General features: G+C 49.7%; 7 protein-coding genes across 7 annotated transcripts; 4 read left to right on the top strand and 3 right to left on the bottom strand.

Annotated features, from left to right (window-relative positions):
- Positions 1-487: 487 nt before the first annotated feature.
- On the top strand, positions 488-3345 carry FIESC28_05590 (uncharacterized protein; the record flags this gene model as incomplete). Its single annotated transcript, XM_031159735.1, has 3 exons — positions 488-847; positions 898-1604; positions 2151-3345. The coding sequence occupies 3 exons, from the start codon at positions 488-490 to the stop codon at positions 3343-3345; spliced, it is 2262 nt and encodes a 753-aa protein (XP_031016187.1).
- A 177-nt stretch (positions 3346-3522) lies between these two features.
- On the bottom strand, positions 3523-7531 carry FIESC28_05591 (uncharacterized protein; the record flags this gene model as incomplete). The annotated part of the gene is made up of 3 exons (XM_031159736.1): positions 3523-3640; positions 3690-4099; positions 4148-7531. The coding sequence occupies 3 exons, from the start codon at positions 7529-7531 to the stop codon at positions 3523-3525; spliced, it is 3912 nt and encodes a 1303-aa protein (XP_031016188.1).
- A 1506-nt stretch (positions 7532-9037) lies between these two features.
- Positions 9038-10621, top strand: FIESC28_05592 (uncharacterized protein; the record flags this gene model as incomplete). The annotated part of the gene is made up of 4 exons (XM_031159737.1): positions 9038-9181; positions 9237-10004; positions 10069-10400; positions 10489-10621. The coding sequence occupies 4 exons, from the start codon at positions 9038-9040 to the stop codon at positions 10619-10621; spliced, it is 1377 nt and encodes a 458-aa protein (XP_031016189.1).
- Positions 10622-12440: 1819 nt separating this feature from the next.
- On the top strand, positions 12441-14573 carry FIESC28_05593 (uncharacterized protein; the record flags this gene model as incomplete). Its single annotated transcript, XM_031159738.1, has 2 exons — positions 12441-12747; positions 12886-14573. The coding sequence occupies 2 exons, from the start codon at positions 12441-12443 to the stop codon at positions 14571-14573; spliced, it is 1995 nt and encodes a 664-aa protein (XP_031016190.1).
- Positions 14574-15276: 703 nt separating this feature from the next.
- Positions 15277-19317, top strand: FIESC28_05594 (uncharacterized protein; the record flags this gene model as incomplete). Its single annotated transcript, XM_031159739.1, has 2 exons — positions 15277-15675; positions 15724-19317. 2 exons carry the CDS (start codon positions 15277-15279, stop codon positions 19315-19317), a joined length of 3993 nt encoding a protein of 1330 aa, XP_031016191.1.
- Positions 19318-19587: 270 nt separating this feature from the next.
- FIESC28_05595 (uncharacterized protein) lies at positions 19588-20412 on the bottom strand (the record flags this gene model as incomplete). The annotated part of the gene is made up of 1 exon (XM_031159740.1): positions 19588-20412. The coding sequence occupies one exon, from the start codon at positions 20410-20412 to the stop codon at positions 19588-19590; it is 825 nt and encodes a 274-aa protein (XP_031016192.1).
- Positions 20413-21530: 1118 nt separating this feature from the next.
- Positions 21531-22575, bottom strand: FIESC28_05596 (uncharacterized protein; the record flags this gene model as incomplete). The annotated part of the gene is made up of 3 exons (XM_031159741.1): positions 21531-21920; positions 21973-22349; positions 22410-22575. 3 exons carry the CDS (start codon positions 22573-22575, stop codon positions 21531-21533), a joined length of 933 nt encoding a protein of 310 aa, XP_031016193.1.
- Positions 22576-22911: the final 336 nt, after the last annotated feature.

Below are 22911 nucleotides of genomic sequence, written 5' to 3' on the forward strand. Positions count from 1 at the left end.
TACGGCATATTTGATAACTTGCATTGCGGTGTTACTGAATAGATTGTATGTAGCGTTGATAATGGCAACGACGGGAGTTGGATCATAGGGTATTAGCCAGTTTAGTTTCGGATTTCGCGGCGGAATACAAGATATTGGATGCTTTTTTCTGCCTTATAAATGCATTGCCCTCTCATCATTTTGGTCAGGCTGACCGCTGATATGTACAAGAGACAAATTGTTATAGTGACTCCGTCACAGTTTAGTCAAACCATTATACCTACTAACGTGTGAATCTCTGAGTCGTTGAAACGTGGGGGGCCGAGTCTTCCGGAAAGTGGGGGATTTATATATTTCTTGTCTCCGAAAAACCGATGATGTATATACATCTCAAAACCCCGGCCTCGGTATTCGGTCTATTCTTCACTTACTATTTTAACACGAATTTCACAACGGCTTCTCACTCACAGTATAGACAAGTACAGCCCCAGTCTGTGGAATCTCTATAATGTCTCTTCGACCGTCAATAAACCTCACACGGCAATGTATCTCCAGGTTATCTCTCATACCACGAAGATCATACGCCCAGGGCACAAGACAAAAACGACCTCCACCTCCTCCACCATTCAACACTGTTCCGACATGTCCAGAGCCAACATGCGGGTGTGCTGAAGCCCCGAAGATGCCTGAGGACTTGCCTCTAGATCGTGAGGGACCTCTCAAAGGTACAATCGCTGGGTATGCAGAGCATGTGCTCGTGTGTACGGGAAATGCAGACTGGCCGTCGAGGATAGAAGATGATAATGGCGGTGATTGTCTCGCTGCGGATTTGAAAGAGTTATTTGGTCGGGGTGGAACTTACAGCGATGTGTGTATCTTCTATGCGCTTTGCATGAACTATTTTGCTAACCCATCTAGCCATTCCATAATGTTTCTGTTCTCAACTCTTCATTTCCAAGCTCTACTTCACCTCGCCCTCAAGTCCAGACAACGTCTGCATACTTACTGCCAAGCTTCAAATACATTCCGTTTCTTCCACGGGTGTCATTCGACAGTGTAGAAGCTCTAGCCAAGGGATTCCTACTACCCGAGAAGCTTCACTCCATGCATGATGGTCTCTCGCCCATACATCGAGACCGTTTAACGCGCAAGGAGGGTTACCAGGGGCTTTTGCCAGGAGTCCAGGATGTCCGAGATGTTCTGGTACTTATATGCGGACACACAGGTCGTGATGCGCGATGTGGTATCATGGCGCCTGTTCTAGCGACCGAGTTCGAGGACAAACTGGAGAAAGAAGGGTTTGATGTTCTACAAGGACCCGTGCAAGTCAATCTCAACGACACAGAGAGAATACAAGGCGAAACCGGCGAGACCAAGCCATCAGCCAGAATCGGATTAATCAGTCATATTGGAGGACATAAGTTTGCCGGCAATGTTATTATCTATCTGCCTCCAGACATGAAGATGGGCAGTGAGCCGCATCCTTTGGCTGGTCATGGGATATGGTATGGGAGGGTCGATCCTAAGAATGTGGAGGGGATTGTGAAGGAGACTGTTTTGAAGGGACATGTGGTTGCGGATATATTTAGAGGGGGAATTGATGCTCAGAGAAAGATGTTGAGAATGTAAGAGTAAATGGTGTTAGTATAGATAGATAGATGGTGATAGATACCCTGGTATTAGAAATCCACGATTTACATTACCAACACAGAGTTCTGCATACTTCATTACATCTATTTAGAACTATATACAAGATTCTAAGAGCCTTGATTCGGGAGTTGTTTTCATCAATGACGATGTCTATTCATCGAGGCGATTCAGGGACCCACGTGACCCTGGTGGGAATTTCATCTTGACTTTTTGTAACATGAATCTCAAAAAGCCATTTTGTTATTCGGCGATAAGTCGACCACAAGGAATAGCCAACCTTCCTGGATACATATTCTTATCTTGATTCACATCGACGCTATATCATCGAAATCTGGGCATTTGGACTTCGTGATAGCGCAAAAAGTCTCTAAGATTAAATTGAGCACTCGGCCACCAATAATCAACATGATGAGACCTACAACAAGGATATTCTCAAGGTCATTGAGGACCGTGAATCAAAACCAAAGAGTTCTCACTCAGAATGGCCATTTAACGAGTCGACTGTCAACTTCAAAAACCAGGACTCTCAAAACATCATCACCAACCCTATCAATCTCATCAGCCCAACGACATGCCTCTCACAAACCAGACCTTTCCGCACCTCTCCAAGCGCGCATATTTCCCTCTTTGATAGTCGTTGGAATCGTTCTCGTCAGCGGTGGATACTATCTCCTTACGCCACCTTCTCGACCAGATACTCTCAACGACATAAGCTTTGTTCCCTACGCCATTACAGCCAGAGAGGCAATCTCACCAACTTCATTCGTCATCACAGCTGTGCCACGTACACCAAATCCTTCTTTGCCTTATCTCAACCCTTCAGATAATAAATGGAAGAACCCTCTCTGGTCTGTGGAGTTCAAGCAGCCCGAAGTGCAGATCTCACGGCACTATACGCCTCTTCCACCGCTATCTACTGAGAATCCCACAGATGGTGCGCTGCGCTTCTATATACGCACTGTTGGCGATGGAGAAATGTCGAATTATCTAGGACGAAGAAGGGTTGGTGAGGATGTCTTTCTACGCGGTCCTCATGTAGGCTTTGAGCTCGCTGAGCGATTAGGCGAACACTCCCGTCTTGTCTTCCTGGCTGGTGGGACGGGTGTCGTGCCTGGTATTCAAGCAGCAAAGGCCGTGCTGGAAGCGAATGAGAAGTCCAGTGTTGACTTGCTTTGGGCGGTGAGAAAACGAGAGGAGATGCAGAACAGCGCCCCTCCACAGCAATCATCATGGAAGTTCTGGCAGGAGAAAAAGCCGACTGGACTGGGCACTGAGGTCAACAACCCTAGCCCGGTGACCAAGCGTTTGCAAGACCTCAAGATGACCTACGGTGATCGTTTGAGGATCCAGGTCGTTGTTGATGAGGAGGGAACTCGTTTCCAGGATAAGGACATCAACAACACTGTTACAACATCGCCTGGGGCGGTAGCTTCGTTCAATGCAGGCTGTCGATTCCATGACCAGGCGATGCATGTTCACGCCTCTGAATTCGCTCTACCAGAGGGACCTGGATGTGTCTGCAAACCCTCCGAGGGCACCACGCCTGGGAAGAACTTGTTTATTGTCTCTGGCCCAGATGGCTTCATCGAGCATTATGCCGGACCCAAGATTTGGCTAGGCGGACAGCAGACACAAGGTCCACTCGCAGGAGTAGCTGGTCGCTTGCAAAGGCAAAATCCTGCTTTGGCTAGAGACTGGTTGGTTCTCAAGATGTGAGCCACTGGAACAAAAGACATGTATAATATTTTGTAAAAAGTTTGAAGCATTCGTAAAGAGGTATAGACATCATCTATGGATAGTACAAATAAAACCTGTAATACTAGTAGTAACAATGGTGCCGTCTAGTTGATCATCCAACGCCAGCACAAAACTCCACGCCCATGACATGACTATTTAATGATTCTGAACCTTCCTATACGACGGAGGCTTCATTGTTCTCCTAATCAACTTGCCCGCGTACGGTGGGATCAGAGAAATAGCGCCGATCGTCAGTACACGCCAAACAAATCCCCTATGTGGTGTAAGTAAGGAGCAGATAGCACAGAAAAGGGACAACTTACCAAGTTATCAAGAATTCGAGGTCAAAGTATCCGCCCAAGAACGGTATGGAACCGATGTACATAAGGAAAGTGCCGATGATACTGATGATCATAATGGGGTGCCACGTGGTGATCTCAATAGCCACCATAAGAAGTTCGTTGAGAACAAGGACGGTATAACTGACAGCAACCATCTTAGGGCCGTCGACTTCGGTGAAGATTTGTGACAAGCCCTGGATCATGCCGCCTTGGTAAATTGATACTAATACCCAGACAAAGAAAGTTCTGTATGAGAGAGATCGTCCAGTTGTGAGTTCCTTGTAAAGCTCAGGATAAAGGTTGGCAAGGTTTTCGTCAACGTCTTTATCGAGCACAAGTGACAGAACAGGTGCTGCAGTATAAACGGTAGCATAGCCGACAAGAAGCCAATCCTAAAAAGTCAGTCATATGAACAGAACGGCGTAGAAAATGGAACTCACCTTGTATAAGCCCTCTGGCTCAAACTTGATAGCAATACTATACATAGTCTGGCACACGGCAATGATTAGACCACGGTGAATAACAAACTGTGCGAGCTTAGCGCTTCGTTTGTAGCTGTTACGACCATGCCAGACCAAGAGCTTGACCAGGTGACAGAATTGCTCGATCGAGAAGTCGGCAGCCAAACTGGCCTGTCGACCTTCTTTTCCAACAATACCAACACCAACATCGGCAGCTTGAATCATAGAGACATCGTTGCCGCCGTCACCAATACAGCACACGCGCTTCTTGGTGTACTCCCGGATGAGCTTAGCAACCTCAGCCTTTTGGTTCGGTGAGCAACGGCAAGCAACAACAGTAGGCAGTTGGACAGCAATAGAGATGAACTCAAGGCGGAAGTGCGTCAGCAAGAGCGCCAAGCTCTCACCATCAACAAGGAGACAAGCATCCGTCTTGCTTCGGAGAAAGTCAAGATGTTCTTGGGCGTTATCCTTCTTCTTGAGCTTCGAAACCGTATAGATGTATTGACCACGAGCCACAAGCTTGGAGCTGACCGCTACACATCTGGCAGTCTCTACCTTGTCACCAGTCAACATCCAAATCTTGATACCAGCGTTGCGGAGTAGCTCAAGAGAGGGTTTGACGTCTTTCTGAAGCTTGTCCTCTACACCAGTAACACCGATAAGTTCTAGGTCGTTTTCAAGGTAGTGAGAGACCACACGCTGCATGCCAGCATCACGCCCACTGATGGAAAGCGATGCCGACTGGTATCGAGCAGAGAACTCTTTGTACTGGTCATATGAGAGCTTCTTTCGACCAACAACAAGCGTACGCAGTCCTTCGCGTGCCATGTTGGCTGTCTCTTCATCAAGCCAATCGTTTGCTGCAACAATGGTGCTCATGACTGTGTCAGCACCTTTCTGGAAGAACCAAATTTCGCCACTCGACAGGCTTGGATTCTTAACGCTGACGTCCTCGTGGAAGTGGACGATAATACCCATACGCTTGCCCTCAGAGGTGAAAGGGAACACGTCAAGAATTCGCACGCGAACTACCGGTCTCTTGTTGTTGGTGTATTCCAGTACCATACTCTTGCGATCACGGTACACTAGCCTTAGACCAACAGATTCTGTCCATTTGACGATGGCAATCTCATCAGGCGAAGATGCTTGGTATCCAGTGACCTCCTTGCCGTCCTCGATATCAACCGTAGGTGTGACGTTGTGACAAAGAGCAAGAGCAAGTACGACATCACGAACTCGAGTGCCAATTTCTCGCCTTGTACGTGTTGTTCCTGTGTTGGTAGAGCTGGAATATGTAGATGAAGGGGTGATGAGCATGTTCTGGGAAGCGCGATCTGTCGATGGCGGAACATAAAACCCTTGCTTGACATATGTTGATACTTCATCCATTGCCTCATTGGCGTAGGACACTGTTCCAACGTGGATCTTCTTCATCTCCATTTCATTTTGGGTCAACGTGCCAGTCTTGTCGCTAAGCAGGTATTCAATGCGGCCAAGATCTTCAGGAATAGTACTGGTTCGTACAACAGCGCCAGGCATACCAGGGTCACGCTGTATAAACCAAGAATATGCGCTCTTGCCCATGTCAAGGTTGACACGAAGACTGATGGGAACAATGGTAGAAAACAGAACCAAGAAGCGCATGATCTTGACATACCAAACATTGTTCTTGGTATTCTCGAAACCTTCAAGTGCGACCAGGATAACCGACAGAGCCAATGTCAACGCACACAGGATCTTGGTCAATGAATTAATCTCATACTCCAGCAAACCAGTCTTGGAACGGGAAGGGGCTGTGGAAAGAGCAGATCGTGTCTGAGGACCAGTGTACATAATGACAGCTAGAGTAGTAGCTTGTGAGGCGATGACAGTATTGGCCCATGCTGTGTTGTCGATAGAAAGGGCAGCCGTATGAGCTGCATCAGACTCCCCTACTGTCGCATGATGTGCCAACGCTTCGGTTCGGGAGTCAACTAACTCGATCGTACCCAAAAACTCGTTGACCTTTCTGTCCGGTTTTCCACCAGTAACACGAAGACGGACAAACTCTTCAGTTGGCAGATTCTGTGTAAGAGGGGAAGCAAGTCTGAGCTTCCAATCCGTCTCTCCATCCAGTTGATCGGTCCTGATGAAGGTTTCACCTCCTGGACCGCTTTCCACCTCTTGCTCTGGGGCCGCTTGCGCAGGCTGTTTCCCTTTCCCTCGTGGCTCCTCACCATCGAACGCCAGCAAAGATTCCTCTTCCGCGGGTTCTTCAGGAATTGGTGCAGGTGCAGGAGCCTCGGAAGATAAGCATTTTAATATGACGACATCAGCCGGTACACGTTGACCCTTTGTAAGTTTAAGAACGTCGCCAACCTTCAAGTCCTTAGACTTGCGGCTAACTTCGATAGCTCGCGAGGATGGAGGTGGTGCCTCAACATTCTCCTCTTCTAAAATGTCTGAGAGGTTCTCCCGTGCTCCCTTTGACTTCTTCCTTGAATGCTTCTGCAACACCTCTGACTTGAGCAATTTTCTCTGTCGCACCGGGGATTGCGTTGAATCGGCATCCTGGAGCACAATGACCTTGTATTCCTCCGAGTTGGCTTCGGTATCTCTTCGTCGTCGAGCAATATCGTCGAAAGCCTCTTTTCCCATAGTAATACAAAGCACAAATGCCAGCGGGGCAATGTATGTGAGCAGATAGCCAATTCTCAGGGCAGGTATCGCCTGCGACAGCGCCACGAGAAGGAAGTACATATTAAAGAAAAAGGAGAATTCGTTGTAAAGAGTGATTGGGAGAAACGTCAAGGCGGTGTACTTGGCGTTCGAGATAATGTTGTTCGGAAAGCGTACAGGCTGAGTTGAGCCCACAGCAACATGTCGTGATGAGGATGGGTCATCTTCTTCTCGGTCCTCTGCGTCATTTGGGTCTGGCTTCTTAGAACTCGACATGAAACTAGGTAGTCGTAGTCGTGAAGAGACTCTGTCCGAGTTCATGGATCTCCGGCCCTGTGAGGGCTGTCCTCCTAGTAGTGGCTGGTCGTCCTCATTGCCGCTTCCATCTGACCACCGAGGCGTACTGCTGTTATGGTCTCCTAGTAATGATTGCGAGTGCTCGTCGTTTCCATCTCTGTCCCGACCAAGGTCACCGTACCCCCGATTCCGCTTTCCAGCTCGCCGTGCTCCACCCATACGCAGATTTCGCAGCGCTATCCGCGAAGTCTCGGGCTCAGCCGAAGGACGCTCGTTGTTAGCCCTTGGGGCAGGTTTAGTCGATATTGGGTCGAGCTCCTGGATATCTAGATCAAGATCGGAGTCGGAGTCATTCGCGGGGGAATCGGGTGGGTCGGAAGGTCGATATTGTTGTGAGGGCGGCATCCCTGGCTACGCTCCTGGCGATGAGGAGGTACGGATCAGGTGTTGTGTGTGTGTGGATGTGGTGAAGTATGGAGATGGACAGCTAGCAGTGCTCCTCAGACATGCTGCAGCGGTGATGTAACAAAGATGCAATTTTCTTTATAGCCGTATTTGCTTCTCTTTAGAGCTTCTCCCCTTCGTCTTTCTTATCGAGTCTGGGAATGTGAATTATATCTCGATTTTTTTTATCCGTATGTCGTTGAACGTTGTCGATCGATCTTTGGTATGGAGTCTCTTATCTGTGTCGCATTTCAGGGTCAAAGTCGCAAAGGGGTCCACGAGTCTGTTGTCCGTTCGGTGAACTCGTGCAGTCGATATATTCAGAAATGGGCGAAACACGATCGATGCTTCGTGGGTTTTTGTACAGCTGGTGTTTGTTTGTTGCAGAATAGTAGCTTGTGTCTTGGCTCATAAGGGGACAGATTATTTCAAGACCAGCGCATTACCATTGTCGCAGCCTAAGTGCGCTATTGTCAAGCGTCATTTGGGAGGTTACGCCTCTAAAAGTGTCCCGCCGCCAATTAGAGGTTCAGACAGGTACCTTCTGAAACACTACAGATTGGGCCTGTACGAGGTAGCTTCAAGTAGCAGAGTGGGTCGAGGCGACAGCTGTGGCCCCGTTCCTGACAGATTACGTGGAGGCTAACAACTACCCTGACTGACATCTGAAAGTCTAGAGTTTATAACAGTAATCCGGCAACTGAATTAAGCCGGTAAACAGTTGAGTTGGATTGTTTTTGTGTGAAGACAATTGGGAACTTGGCCCCTCTCCGTTTTACTTCAAAAATAACCAGTTAGTTAGTCAACATCTTATACTCTAGTAACACTCATGGATAGACATACTCATCATGAGAACTAACCCACATGCTGAACATCCTCGACATCCCATGGATGCTGTGGTACCAACCCGTTAGGATCAATTTTTATCACAATGCCACCAGCTGGATCGTACTTTGATATGTCGAGTGCCGTATAACTGTCTCCCCTGTAGTTTTATTAGTATTGATACACTGCTTGCTTGCCAATTGTTGAGCCTGGTGTGAACCCTCTCACTTACATGGTCTACTGCGATTCATCACAACGCACCCCAAACTCGAAAAGAACAGAAGAAAAAGTTCACATACTTATGGGGAACTTATGTGTTACTCACTGGAATACTCTTAATTTCAAAATGCAAACCATTCGAGCCAGAATGATGGCCACCAGTGCAATTTAGAGTGGCTACAGGGTAAGTGTATAACTAGGAATTAACACGTGACTGTCATAGCGCGTTCTCGCGCCTGGTATGAGAGCTGCTCACTGGCTTAGCTTCAGTCGCAAATATTTAGAAGCTTTCGCGACATCTCCCATCACCATCATACTCAATCACCCCACAACAAAACCATCTCACTCCGAGTCGAATTGCCGCGTCAACAAAACCGATACTACAATACATAGTTGTCGATTGATTCGACACCCGTCGCCACCATGGTCCAAATCAGCGAGGTCAAGGGCAACAAGCGAGACAACCGTACAGCTGCCCATACACACATCAAGGGCTTGGGCCTGAAATCCGATGGATATGCAGAGAAGCAAGCCGCCGGATTCGTTGGCCAAGCTGCCGCGCGAGAGGTAAGGACTGAAAGGCACGATTTTCACTAACAAATGCTTACCAATTTGTATTTAGTCCTGCGGTGTCGTCGTGGACTTGATTCGAGCTCAGAAGATGGCTGGCCGAGGTGTTTTGCTTGCGGGAGGCCCTGGAACTGGAAAGACAGCTCTGGCGCTCGCCATCAGCCAAGAGTTGGGTACCAAGATCCCATTCTGCCCCATCGTCGGCAGCGAAATTTACTCCACCGAAGTCAAGAAGACCGAGATGTTGATGGAGAACTTCCGAAGAGCCATTGGTCTCAAGGTCCGAGAGACGAAGGAGGTTTACGAAGGAGAGGTCACAGAACTCACACCCGAAGAGGCTGAAAACCCTCTAGGCGGTTATGGCAAGACCATCAGCACACTGTTGATTGGACTCAAGAGCGCAAAGGGACAAAAGAAGCTTCGCCTGGACCCCAGCATCTACGAGGCGATTCAGAAGGAGAGAGTTACAGTCGGTGATGTTATCTATATCGAAGCGAACACCGGTGCCTGCAAACGAGTTGGACGATCTGACGCCTATGCTACGGAATTCGATCTCGAGGCGGAGGAGTATGTACCCATTCCCAAGGGTGAGGTACACAAGAAGAAGGAAATTGTGCAGGATGTCACGCTGCACGACTTGGATGTGGCCAATGCTCGTCCTCAAGGCGGCCAGGATATTATGAGTATGATGGGCCAGTTGATGAAGCCCAAGATGACGGAAATTACGGACAAACTGCGAGGGGAGATCAACAAAGTGGTCAGCAAGTACATCGACCAGGGTGTGGCTGAACTTGTGCCTGGTGTTTTGTTTATCGATGAGGTAACCCTTCCCACCTCTTGCCGTAATGAGACGGGATTGTATGGCTAATCGATATGCTTGATAGGCACACATGCTTGATGTGGAGTGCTTCACTTACCTGAACAGAGCCCTCGAATCGCCAATTGCCCCCATCGTGGTCTTGGCCTCCAACCGGGGAATGTGCACTATCAGAGGCACCGACGACATTGTCGCAGCCCACGGAATCCCCGCCGACTTTCTTACACGCATGCTCATCATCCCCACAACACCCTACGAGGCCGACGAAATTAAGCGTATTGTACGGATACGATCGACAACCGAGGGCGTCTCAGTGTCAGATGCTGCCATTGACAAGATCTCGGAACACGGTGTCCGCATCAGTCTGCGGTATTGTCTGCAGCTCCTAACTCCTGCGAGGTAAGTCGAAGTCATTGTGGCGAAAGGGGAGACCCTGAGGCCTGAGCTGAATTGATCCGAGACATGATCACTAACACTGAAGAAATAGCATTCTTGCCAAGGCCAACGGCCGCTCGCAAATCGATGTTCAGGATGTTGCCGAGTGTGAGGAACTCTTCCTTGACGCTCGCCGAAGCGCCGCCCTTCTGGGCACCGAGGCCGGAAAGGGATACCTCTCGTAAAATGGAGACGACTGCGAAGTCGGAGGAAGTTGAATTTGGAACTAGAAGGCGCTGGGTGTGATGGAAGATGTGTCATAATTACTATTTTTAAAGGGGCTACTGGTACATGGGAAAACACCTGACCTCTAGCTATTGTGTACTTGATAGGGAACCACGGAATACTACTACAGAGGTTTGGCGTCGGGCTGGCTCATATTGATTCTATCGTTACGAGAATGCCGTTTGCAAATCCCTGCCTTAGTTAAGCTCCCTTTGAGCAAGCCTAGCCTCCCTTGTATTGTCCGTCCATTCATTCTCTAATGCCATGCTATGCTAATCATAGACAGGTTCAGAGTTAGACTTAAACAACAAAGTGGCCCCTCCTACAAGACAGACCCTTTGATCTTTTAACACAGGCCAAGGAATTTGTCGGAGCGGGTTGGAGGACACACCCACGGCAATCCTGCGTCACCAAATCCCATCTCATTTTAGCTGCCGTCTCTTAAGCCAGAATTGTTGGTCCATATACTGTATCAGGTTAGTTACAAGGGGGGGAACATGTCAGTTTGCCCATCACGTGCACTACATATAGACTTGTGCCAATTTCATGGACGACATTGTCTTTGTTTCAGTCCCTACACCAAGCATTCCAGCCCCAGACCAAGACCAGACATAGTCCACATTCCGACATTGCATAGCACAGATGACAGAGCATATCGTACGTAGCATTGTTGCGGGTTGGAAAAGAGGCTGGGCTTAAACAAGGGGGAAGAAAGAGTGCGAGTGAGAGCCCGGAACATTTTGGGTGAACGGTATTCGCTCGCATCATAATAAGTGAACGTGCTTTACACAGGAAGACAAAAAGAATGGACAGGGATAGAAGGGAGGAAAGATGATATATCATGGCAAAGTCCGTGGGTTATGGTTCCCTTTGTACGTGTTTCTTGTTTCCTGTTCCGTTCCGTTGGCTCCTATCACATTTACACTCACACATTCACTTCCTTTCTCTCACTAATAGACCCCAGCTCTATTTCGTCCTACTCTACGGATACCAGGGACCTCTTCCCGACTGTGGCATATACCTTGTTCCCTGCTGCTGCTACTGTATGCTTCCTATTGGACAAGTGGCTGAGGAGACCTGCCGACAGATCAAACGCAGGACTAAGCTTCAACCCAAACATCAAAGTACCGGGACATGCAGAGGTGCATATCCGCTATTCACTTAATGATCCCGAATTACCAGAACGCCTAATCTATCTTTGATATTGGTAGAGGGGAACACCGTGGGAGAGAAAGCTTGGATCTAACGAAGAAAGATAAAGAAGACCTGCAGAAAGTAGGGCTTTCAAGTGAGATAAGAAAAGCACAGAGGAGGAACGAGACAGAGAGATCAAAGAGCAAACGATAATGGAAACACACCTAATTTCCCGGTTTAGGTTGTGAAAGGAAAGACTGGTACAGTTTCATTGTTCTCTGGAGGCTACTGAATGGGCTGCCGTTAACACACAAAGACTTGGCACTGCACAGACGGTGCCCCCAACACAACGGGAACTACCTACTATCTTCTTTGAAGCAAAAGAGACAAAAAGAAGAGAAGACATTTTTATCTTCTTGGAAAAGAAAGAAACATCATTATATCGACCGAGGCTTTGGCCTCATTACTTCTTATAATTTGTCCTCATCTTGAGGCTATCCGTTCGTTATTAACTCTCGTTTCATCTCATCTCATTCAATATTACAAGAGTTCATTCAGCCTTTCTTGTTCAACATCAATACGACAAGGGTCACTAGCTCGGCATATTCTAATCGACAGGTACCGTCCCAAAAAGAAAACAAAAAAATGACACAAGTCATCTCTTTGGTTACGCCGGCCCAGGCCATGACCCCGGCCCACTCCTCCCCCATGAGCTCCGATGACTACGGCAGACCCCGGGCCTTTCGTGCCTTGCCTGATACTCCAGAATCTCCCAGTCCTCGCACTTCTGTTCTGGGTAGAAAACGTGCTGCTTCCATCAACACTGCTGATGCAAATTACGGTCGACTTGAGAGGCTACAGCTGAGTACGCCTACCAGCATGGCCAGTAGCGAAGGAACAAGAGATATTTGTCTCTGTACTCCAGCTCCCAAGATTCCCAGACCTCGTAATGGTGAGTTGAATCTTTCTTTGTTAGGTTGATACCATCGCGGTATCGATTGCATGGAGTTTGTGGATAGTGGCAGCACCCCTTTCAAACAACTCTGCTCTACGTATACATGGAGTTCCCCCCACTGACACAGCACTGCAGCGTTCATCCTCTATCGTCAACATCATCAGGCTCATGTTGTTGCTCGCAACCCTAACCTTTCTAACCCTGATATCTCAAAGATCATTGGGGAACAGTGGCAAGACGAGCCAAAAGAAGTCAAAGACAACTGGAAGAGCTTAGCAGATGAAGAAAAGCAGCGTCATCAAAGACAATATCCGGACTATCGCTACCAGCCCAGACGTGGAAACAAAGGTCAAGGTCTCAGATCTGGTTCTCTGTCAGGAGACGACTCTGGGCGATGTCCAAAGTGCAATTTGCGGTTGATTGCAACTCCTCAAACCCCTTCAACCCCCTTCCCGACACCCGCATCAGCAGAAGACAGACCTGTCCCGTACCCCTATACGCCAAGCTTGCGAGGTGAGGAAGCGGAAGCTGCCCGCCGTGGGAGTTACGGCAACCTGCCCGTCATGAGACAGCGTCTTCCAATGCAGCGACCTGCTTATCGAGAGGTGGACGACTACGAGCCCGAAAATCCTGAAATCAAGAGGCGCCGCTTTAACTCAATCGGCGGCTACCGTACCATCCCTTCTCCTGGAGCTCGAGCAGTGTCCATAGGAGGACCTGCTCAACGGCCATATCCTGTCACCCCTCACCCTGATCCGCACTTTACTCGCTCCAAAGCTGGTCCAATGCCTCCTCCTCCGCGCCCTGGAGCTGGAGGGCCATGGGCTGAGCATGAGAGCCGTGGCCGATACCCCCACGAGTCTTTGAGACTCCCCCCTCTGCAAACCTCTGGACCGATGTCGCCTAACACAGTACCAGAAGTCGACATTCGGCAGCTCAGGACTCCAGTTACTGGACTTGGAATCTCTAACAATCGGGATCCCCAAGCCAGAAGCGTCGAGGCCATGGTCATGTCTATGCCGTTCACCGAAAAGCTTGCGCTTATCGCTCGAATCACTCGTACTGACAACGACGCTATCGAAACTAGTAGCAAGGGAGCAGGGAAGCGAGGCGCCGTAATCGCGATCGAAGGACCAAAGCCACGAATGCTGAAGCAAGTTGGAGCTCTTGTTGAAAGAGCTCTTTTGTCATCCAACGAGGTGGCACTCAAGACATGGGGAAAGGATACAGAGGGGGAATCAAACAGTCAGCGCCAGGGCTCTCGAAGCGAAGACGAATCACCGTCCCCCAGTCGCCAAATCAGTTCATGCTTTGAGACCATGGTTCACTGGCATCAAAACTCACGAGAGATGGTGAAGCACATTACCAGTCAAGCCGAGCCGCTCCTTAACTCCAAGATGGAGACAGATCCCGAGTCACCTATTTCTCGACGTGGCTCCATGGAGGAGGACAATGCGTCCAAAGGGAGTCAAGACGATGGCGTGGAGACAAAGACACCCGTGGCACTGGTCAAGGAGGGGTTCAGTCTCACTCGCTCAGAGGAATTCGCTTGTACGGTGCCCATTGCGGACTCATACGCACCCATTGATCACTGGCAATGGATGGCTACCCTTTGGCGTGGCATTGTAGCTACCGACCTGGTGGTGTACGTGAAACCCAGTTTGGATGAGGAGATTGCCACATATGGATCAGTTGAAGTCCTAGATGGGTTAATCATTATTAGAATTGCAGTGGGAAAGAGTTTGGATGAGGCTACCGAGAGACGAGTAGCCTTTGAAGTCGTTGAGTGGGTAAGAGGAGGAACTTTCCGCGAGAGGCGATGATTGTAATGCAATAGCTATGGTGTTTTGGAGTACTTTCTGGAGAGACCATATATTGTCGACAAGGGTGGCATTGGTAACATTGAGAAAATAGCTTCTCGGTAAGGGGGAAGAAACAATTTGCTTCGATTTGTATCACATTCCTCAGTAGTAGCATAGTTCAGGTATCTAGGGATTGGAGTTAACAGTTAACAGCGTCAATAAACTCAAAATGTTTGATCACCAACGGTATCCAGGGGTGATTCTTTGTTGCTATTCCGGGCTGGCGAGAATCTTGGACTAACAGACAAGTTTGGCAACCAACAAAGTTTAGAATAAAGAAATGTTGTGATGTTTGTCCCACGACTGACGTCTTACAAGTGGAAGCTGACCGGTGGATTGAGAGTTTAACCCCCTGCATAAGCGGTACGTACCTAGACGCTAACCGCCGGGAATGACTGCCGCCAAAGCAATTTATCCGAAGGTAAACGCGCCTCGACTCCAGGTACCCCGAGGGACCTGAAGTACAATACGGGCGGCACCGCTCCACTATGCGAACAGCTCCCCTCTAATTAATACGCGACTCAGGAGACTTCTAAACCGAACCTACATAACAGACCCGCAACAACAACGACAACCTAGGCTAACGACATCACGACCTCGTCGATAGCTTTTGACTTAGTAGCGGCGCCGACACGATGCTCCACGGTTTCGACAACATATTATAATGCCAGATTTTAAGCCTGGGCAGACGGTGAAGCTCAACGATGACCGGATAGGCATCGTGCGCTTCGCTGGTACTACCCATTTCCAGGTCGGAGAGTGGATAGGTGTTGAGTTGGAGGAGAAAACGGGAAAGAATGATGGCAGTGTTCAAGGAGAGCGTTATTTCGATTGTCCCATGGGCTATGGCATGTTTGTCAAGCCTGTGATGGCTACCATCATCGCACAAGCCCCCACACCGAAACCGCCAGCTCGAAAGCCCTCAAGGCCGAGTAGCTACAACCAAGCTTCAGGAAGGGCATCGAGCGCGGGAGGAGATACGGGCCTAGGTAGGAGAAAGAGCCTGAATGCACCGAGTCCGAGTCCGGTTCCTAAGGTGGCCCGGCCGACGAGTCTTGCAAGGGTAGGTGTTGCCGTGTAATTGCGTGGTTGAATGCTAACATTCGTCAAGTCACCCACGAAATCGCCTACGAAACAACTGAGTGGTGCCTCAAGTACTTCCGTCTCTCGGACAGGAACGCCCTCGGGTACGCGTGCCCCCTCTGTCGGAGCGAAGCCTCGCGCTTCTGTCGGAGGAGCGCGTACATCTATGGGTCCTCCACCACCTAAAACAAGACAACCATCCACATCTTCATCGATATCAAGACCTGGTGCAGCGCCGGCAAGGACGACAAGTAGTCGCATGTCGCTGACAGGACCATCGCGACCAGCATCACGCCCAAGCTCGGCTGCCAGACGGACATCCATCGACTCTCAAGCACGAAGAGGTTCCTCGGACAGGGAGGATGTTGTTTCTCCTCCCCCTCCTCCTAAGGACAATGGCGACATTCTTTCACCGCAACCCAGAAGCCCTGTTCAAGCAAGAACAAAGGCTCTCGAGAAACTCACAGCAGGACCTGCATCGCGGCAATCTACACCACCCACGTCACGAAAGCCTTCAGCAACTAGCACTGCCGGTGCCGCTCGTCCTGCTGCAAGCACAGCGGCAAGTAGAGAGATTGAGGATCTCAAGGCCAAATTGAAGGTGTTAGAACGCAAGCGAGCTGAGGACCGAGACAAGCTGAAGCAACTCGAAACGGTGCAGAATGAAAGGGATAAGTTCGAGAATGTCATTCAAAAGCTACAGCAAAAGTACCAACCGCAGCAGCAAGAGAACAATGAGCTGAAGAAGTTAGTGAAAGAGGCGGAAATGCGACTAGAGTCTGTCGAAGAACTTCAGCAGGAGCAAGAAAGTGTATTAGAACTAGCCACTCTCGACCGGGAGATGGCCGAGGAAACAGCAGAGGTTTTGAGAGCTGAACTAGATGCTCTCAAGGAGAAGGCGGAAGAGTTGGAGCTCGAGGTTGAGGTTTTGAGGGAAGAGAACGAAGAGTATAGCAAGGGGACGTCTGCTGAAGACCGAGCAAGCACAGGCTGGTTGCAGTTGGAACGAACAAATGAACGATTACGAGAAGCACTTATACGATTGCGCGACCTTACTCAAGCGTCTGAAGAGGAACTGAGAGACCAAATTTCTGGACTGGAGGATGATATGAAGGACTTCAATACCATGAAGGAAGAGCTTTCCGTGTGTCGGGAGAAGCTGGAGCAGTCTGAGTCCGCAGTTGAAGATCTTCGTCAACAACTCGACAACGCGCTTGGTGCCGAGGATATGATTGAGGACTTAACAGAGCGAAACATGAGCATGGCTGAGCAGATCGAGGAGCTGAAGGCTGTTATTGACGACCTTGAGAGCCTGAAGGAGATCAACGACGAGCTTGAGATCAATCATGTGCAGAATGAGAAGGAGATGCAGGAAGAGCTCGACTTCAAGGATAGTGTGATTACTGAGCAGGCTCGACGAGCGGGTCAACAGGAAGAGTCGCTGGAGGATATGGAGTATACTCTCTCGCGATTCCGGGAGCTGGTCACGAGCCTGCAGAGCGACTTGGATGATATGAGAGCCTCACAGGCTGTCACTGAGGGCGAGTCCGAGAAGCTCAACGATCGATCTCGCGCCATGATGGACCTCAACATGAAGTTGCAACTCTCAGCATCCAAGGCTCAAGTCAAGACCATCGACCTTGAACTTCGACGATTGGAGGCCCAGGAAGCAGAGGAGCATTTGGAGATTGTGAAACTCTTCCTCCCAGACACCTACAAGGAGGACCAGGATTCCGTGCTCTCACTGCTTCGCTTCCGTCGCGTCGCGTTCAAGGCGAACCTTCTCAACAGCTTTATTCGGGAACGCCTCAACGGACAGCCTCATCCTGGACACGAGGATGATGTTTTCGCTGGTTGTGATGCTTCAGACAAGCTTGTCTGGGTGTCGAACACTTGCGACCGCTTCGTCAACGACATGACACACTGCACCATTGAGCAATTCTCCAAGTACCAGAACGCTTTGCACGAGCTGGAGCCTGTTGAGCGAGCCCTTAACGTCTGGATCGATGGTTTACGCAAGGACGAGCTGAAGGAGAAGACTTGCGCTGATGAGCTTCACCGCACCATCGCTCTTCTTTCACACCTTGGAGAGGTGCACATCTCAGACAGCCTGGCCAACTATGCCGATCATGTTCACATGAAGGCCAATGTCATGCAGAGCCATCTCGACTCTGCGGCTGTTGCCTTCAACACCCTTCGAGGCCTTGTTCAACGTGTGGTGCCTTCTGAGGGTGACGACGAGGAGCTTGCCCAGCACTTCTCCAAGAAGGCTGAGGCGGCTATTACCCACACTCGCGGTGCCAAGGTTATTGCTGCCAAGGCGGTACGAGCTCTCCAGGACTTGAGGACACGATCTCTCTCTTTGTTGCCTGATACCAATGAAGCATTTGAGGAATGCTGTGGGGCAACACAGGAGCTTGCAGATCTTGCACGACAGATTGGCCTTGACCTTCACAACCTGTTCCACGCTGATGAGGGCCGCGCCGAACCTTTCACATATGCAGAGGTTCAATCGGCTGTTCACAAGACTGTTCTCGCAGTGAGCACCTCTAGCGAGTCCGATCTCTTCTCCACATACCTGTCCAAGCTGCGAGCTGTCACCGCCCAGATCTCAGACCTGGCAGCGCTTGCTACCGACCTCGACCAAGTTCAAGAGTTTGAAGTTGCTCCTGCTCCCTGGCGACTACGATCTCAAGAACTCAAGGCTCAAAAGGTCATTCCTGTTGACGCCGAAGAGGAGCTCCGTCGTCTCAAGGAGGAGCACGGTGAGGCTCGCCGCATGATTATCCAACGCGAAGATCAACTCAGCACTGCTGTTCTCAAGATCGAGACCCTCGAATCTAGAATGCGCGACGCTCAGGCCAACATCGACCGCATCGCTAAGCTGCAGGAAGAACTTGAGGCTTCCGGCCAGGAGGTTGGCAGCCTCAAGGAGGACATTGAGAAGCAAGACCGAGAACTCAAGAACCTTGAATCGGAGCGTGACAAGTGGAAGAAGATTGCCAGTGATAGCCGTGCTTACGCTGAGGGTGCCGATGCTGCCGGTGCTAAGGTTGGTCAGGAACGCGCTGTTGCCACAGCACGCGAGATGGATGCCCTCAAGAAGGATATCGAGAGCCTTCAGTCGGCTGTCCGATACCTACGTGAGGATAACCGTCGTGCCCGTACATCAGAGCAGCATAAGCACCAATGGTTGGCTGAGCCGCTCAAGAAGCCCGCTTCTATCACTGAGCAGCGCCGAAACATGATCACCAACGAAGGCAAGGATGTACTGGGCGAGCTTGTCAAGATGGCATCCGGAGCATCTATGTACGACTTCTCTGCCATGCCCAATGACAAGCTTGCTTGGAAGCCTGCTCGATCAACGCCCCAGTATCATGCTGCCAAGCAGATGGAGGATTATGCCACCTGGGGAGCCTGGCAAGAATCAGTGCTTAAGAAGGCCCATGTTCTCCAGGGCCAGGCAGCCAATGCCGAGAGAAGAAAGAATGCGCCTATGGCAGCTCGTCTGCGTATCAAGTTGCCTGGTGCTGATGGAAAGATGGTCCCCGGATCGGGACGAGATGTGCAGATCGTTGGATCACAGGAGTGGGAGGCTTTACAGGGCCGTTTGGTTGTATGATCATAGAGTTACTGCATACCCCTTTTGTTGGTGAATTTATTGGTTTCGATGGTTTTTCATGGATATTATACGTATCATAGCGAACGAAATAGCAAATCCACATAGTAGCAAGCTTTGTCAAAGCATTCCTCCGAAGAAGGGGCTGTTTGATTGAATTTTTGAATCATTTCGTCTTTTTGTTCATATGTGATCATCCTCGATCCCTGGGTATCTTTAGCATCCCAGACTATAGCATCTTGCCGCCCTCTACATGCTGTAAATGTGACTCCTTCATGCCTTGCCCTTGCCCTTCTTATCCTTCTTCTTCTTACCGCCACCACTGCTTTCCTCACCACCACCGCCGCCTGCTTGCGCACCCATAAGTGCTGACATGGGATCTCCACCACCTTGCATCTCCTTCATCATATCCTTAAACAGATTCTCGGAAACACCACCGCCTGTCATAGCAGCGCTCAGGTATGGCACAAGCTCGCCCATCTTCCATCCTCGTGGCACAGCAGGCTTGGGGTAGGGCTTTCCGGGCTCGGGCTGCAGTTGGCCTCCGATGCGGACACGCAGACCGGGGCTGTCTTCGGTCGTGGGGTTTTCGCGCAGATGCTCGGCGACAAGGCGGTACAGGTGGTGCTTGTTCTTGACGGGGTGGCCGTCTGTCTTCTTCAGACCGACCTTGACACGGCCAGGGTTGGCCCAATCCTTAGGATGCACCTTTTCAGGCTCAAAAAGTGTTGGGAGTCGTAGTCGTGAGCAGGCATTCGCGATCTCTCGCGCAAGAGGATCCTTGACAGCCAGCTCAGCGCCCACACGACGACCCTCAGCGCGAGACCGCGAGGCGTCGAAGTAGACAGGGTAAAGACACTGGAAGTCGGCATAGGCAGAGCGATCGGCTGAGGCAGGCATTGTGCCTCCTACAGGAGCATCGGCGGGGACGATGGCTGGTTCCTGACGGGGAGGAGCAGCAGCGGCGGGAGCTGTTCTGGGGACGGTGGGTTCGACACGGCGCATGATATCGGAGTCGGCAAAGTCATCGATGTCGCCCTCGGCTGGGTCAGAGTCGAAGTCGCTGTCCGAGACCTCTTCTATTCTTGGGTGGGACATTTTTGCGGTTTTGGTGGGTTGTTTGAGGAGGGGTAAGAGAATGAAGAAAGGTCTGACGAATCCTCTGCGATTTGCGAGGTGGTGGATTCCTATGCGATGAAGCTCACGTCCCTATGAGCTTGAATTGAAGACGAAGGACTCGAGGTGGTGATGGTCGAGGTGAGGTTAGGTGAGGTAGAGAGATATGGGGTACAAGTGGGTAATGGAAGGTGGCACTTTGGTGAGGTTGAGATGTGGGATGAGCCTCAAATGGATGTGGGGTAATTTGCAGACAGGTAAAGTCATAGGTACATATTAAATCATTACTACCACCACTGTTTTGTTTAAAGGTATTATATTTAGAGATAGCAATCTAATGCCATTTGCTTACTTCTATGGCTCTAATATGTTCAAAACTTTCCAGTACACTCAAATGATGTAAACTATCAGACTTGGAGGTTAACATCACCCGTCAAGTGCCATAACCACCAGCTGACAGCTAAAAGAAAGGCTTATCACTATCTCATATATATCAATTGCTAGTCGAACTCGTAATCAACAAACAGAAATTAGTATTTATAAGAGGTACAGAAGTATTATGGCGAATCTTATTCGTTCCCAGCGAGTGGATTGGACATTCGTCTACTATTAACAAGATATAGGCCAAAGAAGAAAAACAAATGGACGGCCAAAGAACAAAAAGGAGAAAAGTTTACAACGAAGTCTATACCTCCCACCCGCTAAATCTCAGCGAAACAAGATTCCCACAATTATCACCTCTAGCAGCTAATAAAGCTCCTCCACATCATCGTGTGGATGCTGCTTCTCTCAATGCTTTTACCCAGTAAGTCTCCTTCCCTCCGGAGTCAGAGTCTTTGAAAACCACACCCCTTACGCCGACTCATGCAGTATAGGAGGAATCCATATAATGCCCACCCAAAGTATACCCTAGTAAACACCCCTTGTCAAGGAGCAAGTTGAAAAAGACCGTACACAGCTATAAACCTGCTGTCCCCTAGTCAAACATATTGGTAGCTGGCAAGCCTGGGGAATATCCCATAAAAGCTCAAGGATTTGCTGCCACTCGAACTGTTAACGTCTTACGGATACGATCAAACAGAAGCCCGAGTTCCTCCAACTTAAGCCTTCTTAGGCTTGGGTCGAGGAAGACCTTGTTCCCGACGAGTCTTGAGATCAATCTCGGCAAGAGCCTGGCTAGCGTTGTAAAGCTGAACGCAGTTGATGAACTGCTTCATGAACATAAAAGGGAAGCTGATACCAGCAATGGCCCAGGGCACTGTGGAGTCCATCTTGTTGGCACGAGCAAGCTCAAGAGCAGCGGGGCTGAAGGGATCGGGGAAGATCTGGGCAAGAATCGAGGTGTTGACTTGAGCACCAGCCTGGAGTTCGGCACCGACAGTCTCGATAGGCTTGATGAGGTATGGCGAGACAAGAGGAGACGAGAAGCAGAGGAGGTAGAGCGCAATGAAGAAGAGCTCGTTAAGGGCGCAAAGAGTGAAAAGAACACCCTAGTGGTAATTAGCAAATGACAATTAGGTATCACGGTATTAGTGGTCATACCTTGTTGGTGTAGTAGAGGCGGAGCAGCCAATTCTTGCTCTCGTCGATGCTCTTGTGACTGGCATTGCTGCCTGAAACCACAAGAGTAGCGTACATGTGCATGTAGTGGCTAGCAAGGTCGAGAGCAATCAAGCCCTGGAAGACGATAGCCCATCGAGGGAAAGCGGAAGAGAGGAAGACGATGAGACACGCTGTAGTGCAGCGATCGGTAACCATGTCGAGAACAGCACCAAAGCGAGTTGACTGCTCGTAAATACGCGCGGCGTAGCCATCAAGGGCATCGAGAAGGCATGAGACACTGTAGAGGAACGAGCAAGTGCGAGGATGGAGGGGCATATAGTATAGAGACGCGATAGCAAGGACAATGCGCGCATATCCTAGACATTGCTTGTTAGCAAATTTGACACTATTTCCTCAAGTTATTCAGCTTATCGTACCGATTATGTTGGGGTAGAACAGGAAGATGTTCTCGCGAGGGGCAGCGTCCGAAGCATCCGCAGTGCCGCGGGCAACACCATTGCCGTTGGATTTAACTTCAGGCTCGGAATCAGAAGAAGAAGAGCCTTGGGCCTTTGCGGCCTGTCGTCGAGTTCGTGCGCCCATTGTAGGAGAGGGTTATTTGTATTAATTAAGATTCTTGAAGTTGTCGCAATGCCAAAGTGGCGTGGCTTATCATGTAGCGTCTGGATCTGGATCGAGATAACGGCAGATTCTGCGAAAGGGGCAGGGATCAGTCTGGCGCTGTTGAAGCTGCTTGTCGAGTCGAGGTCGTCGAGTTTGAAGGAGGATGACAAAGAAGAAGAGATTCTCGACTAGAGAACCGTTGAAGATGTTAAAAAAAGGAGTGGATGTAAACTAAGGAGGAGGAGAAGGAAAAAAGAGAAACCTGTAAAACAGGGAGCTTCACGTCTCTTGGAGTGGATAACGCAAAGTGTTAAG

Source organism: Fusarium coffeatum, assembly GCF_003316985.1.
Source record: "Fusarium coffeatum strain FIESC_28 chromosome Unknown BRIP53273_contig_121, whole genome shotgun sequence".
NCBI lineage: Eukaryota > Fungi > Ascomycota > Sordariomycetes > Hypocreales > Nectriaceae > Fusarium > Fusarium coffeatum.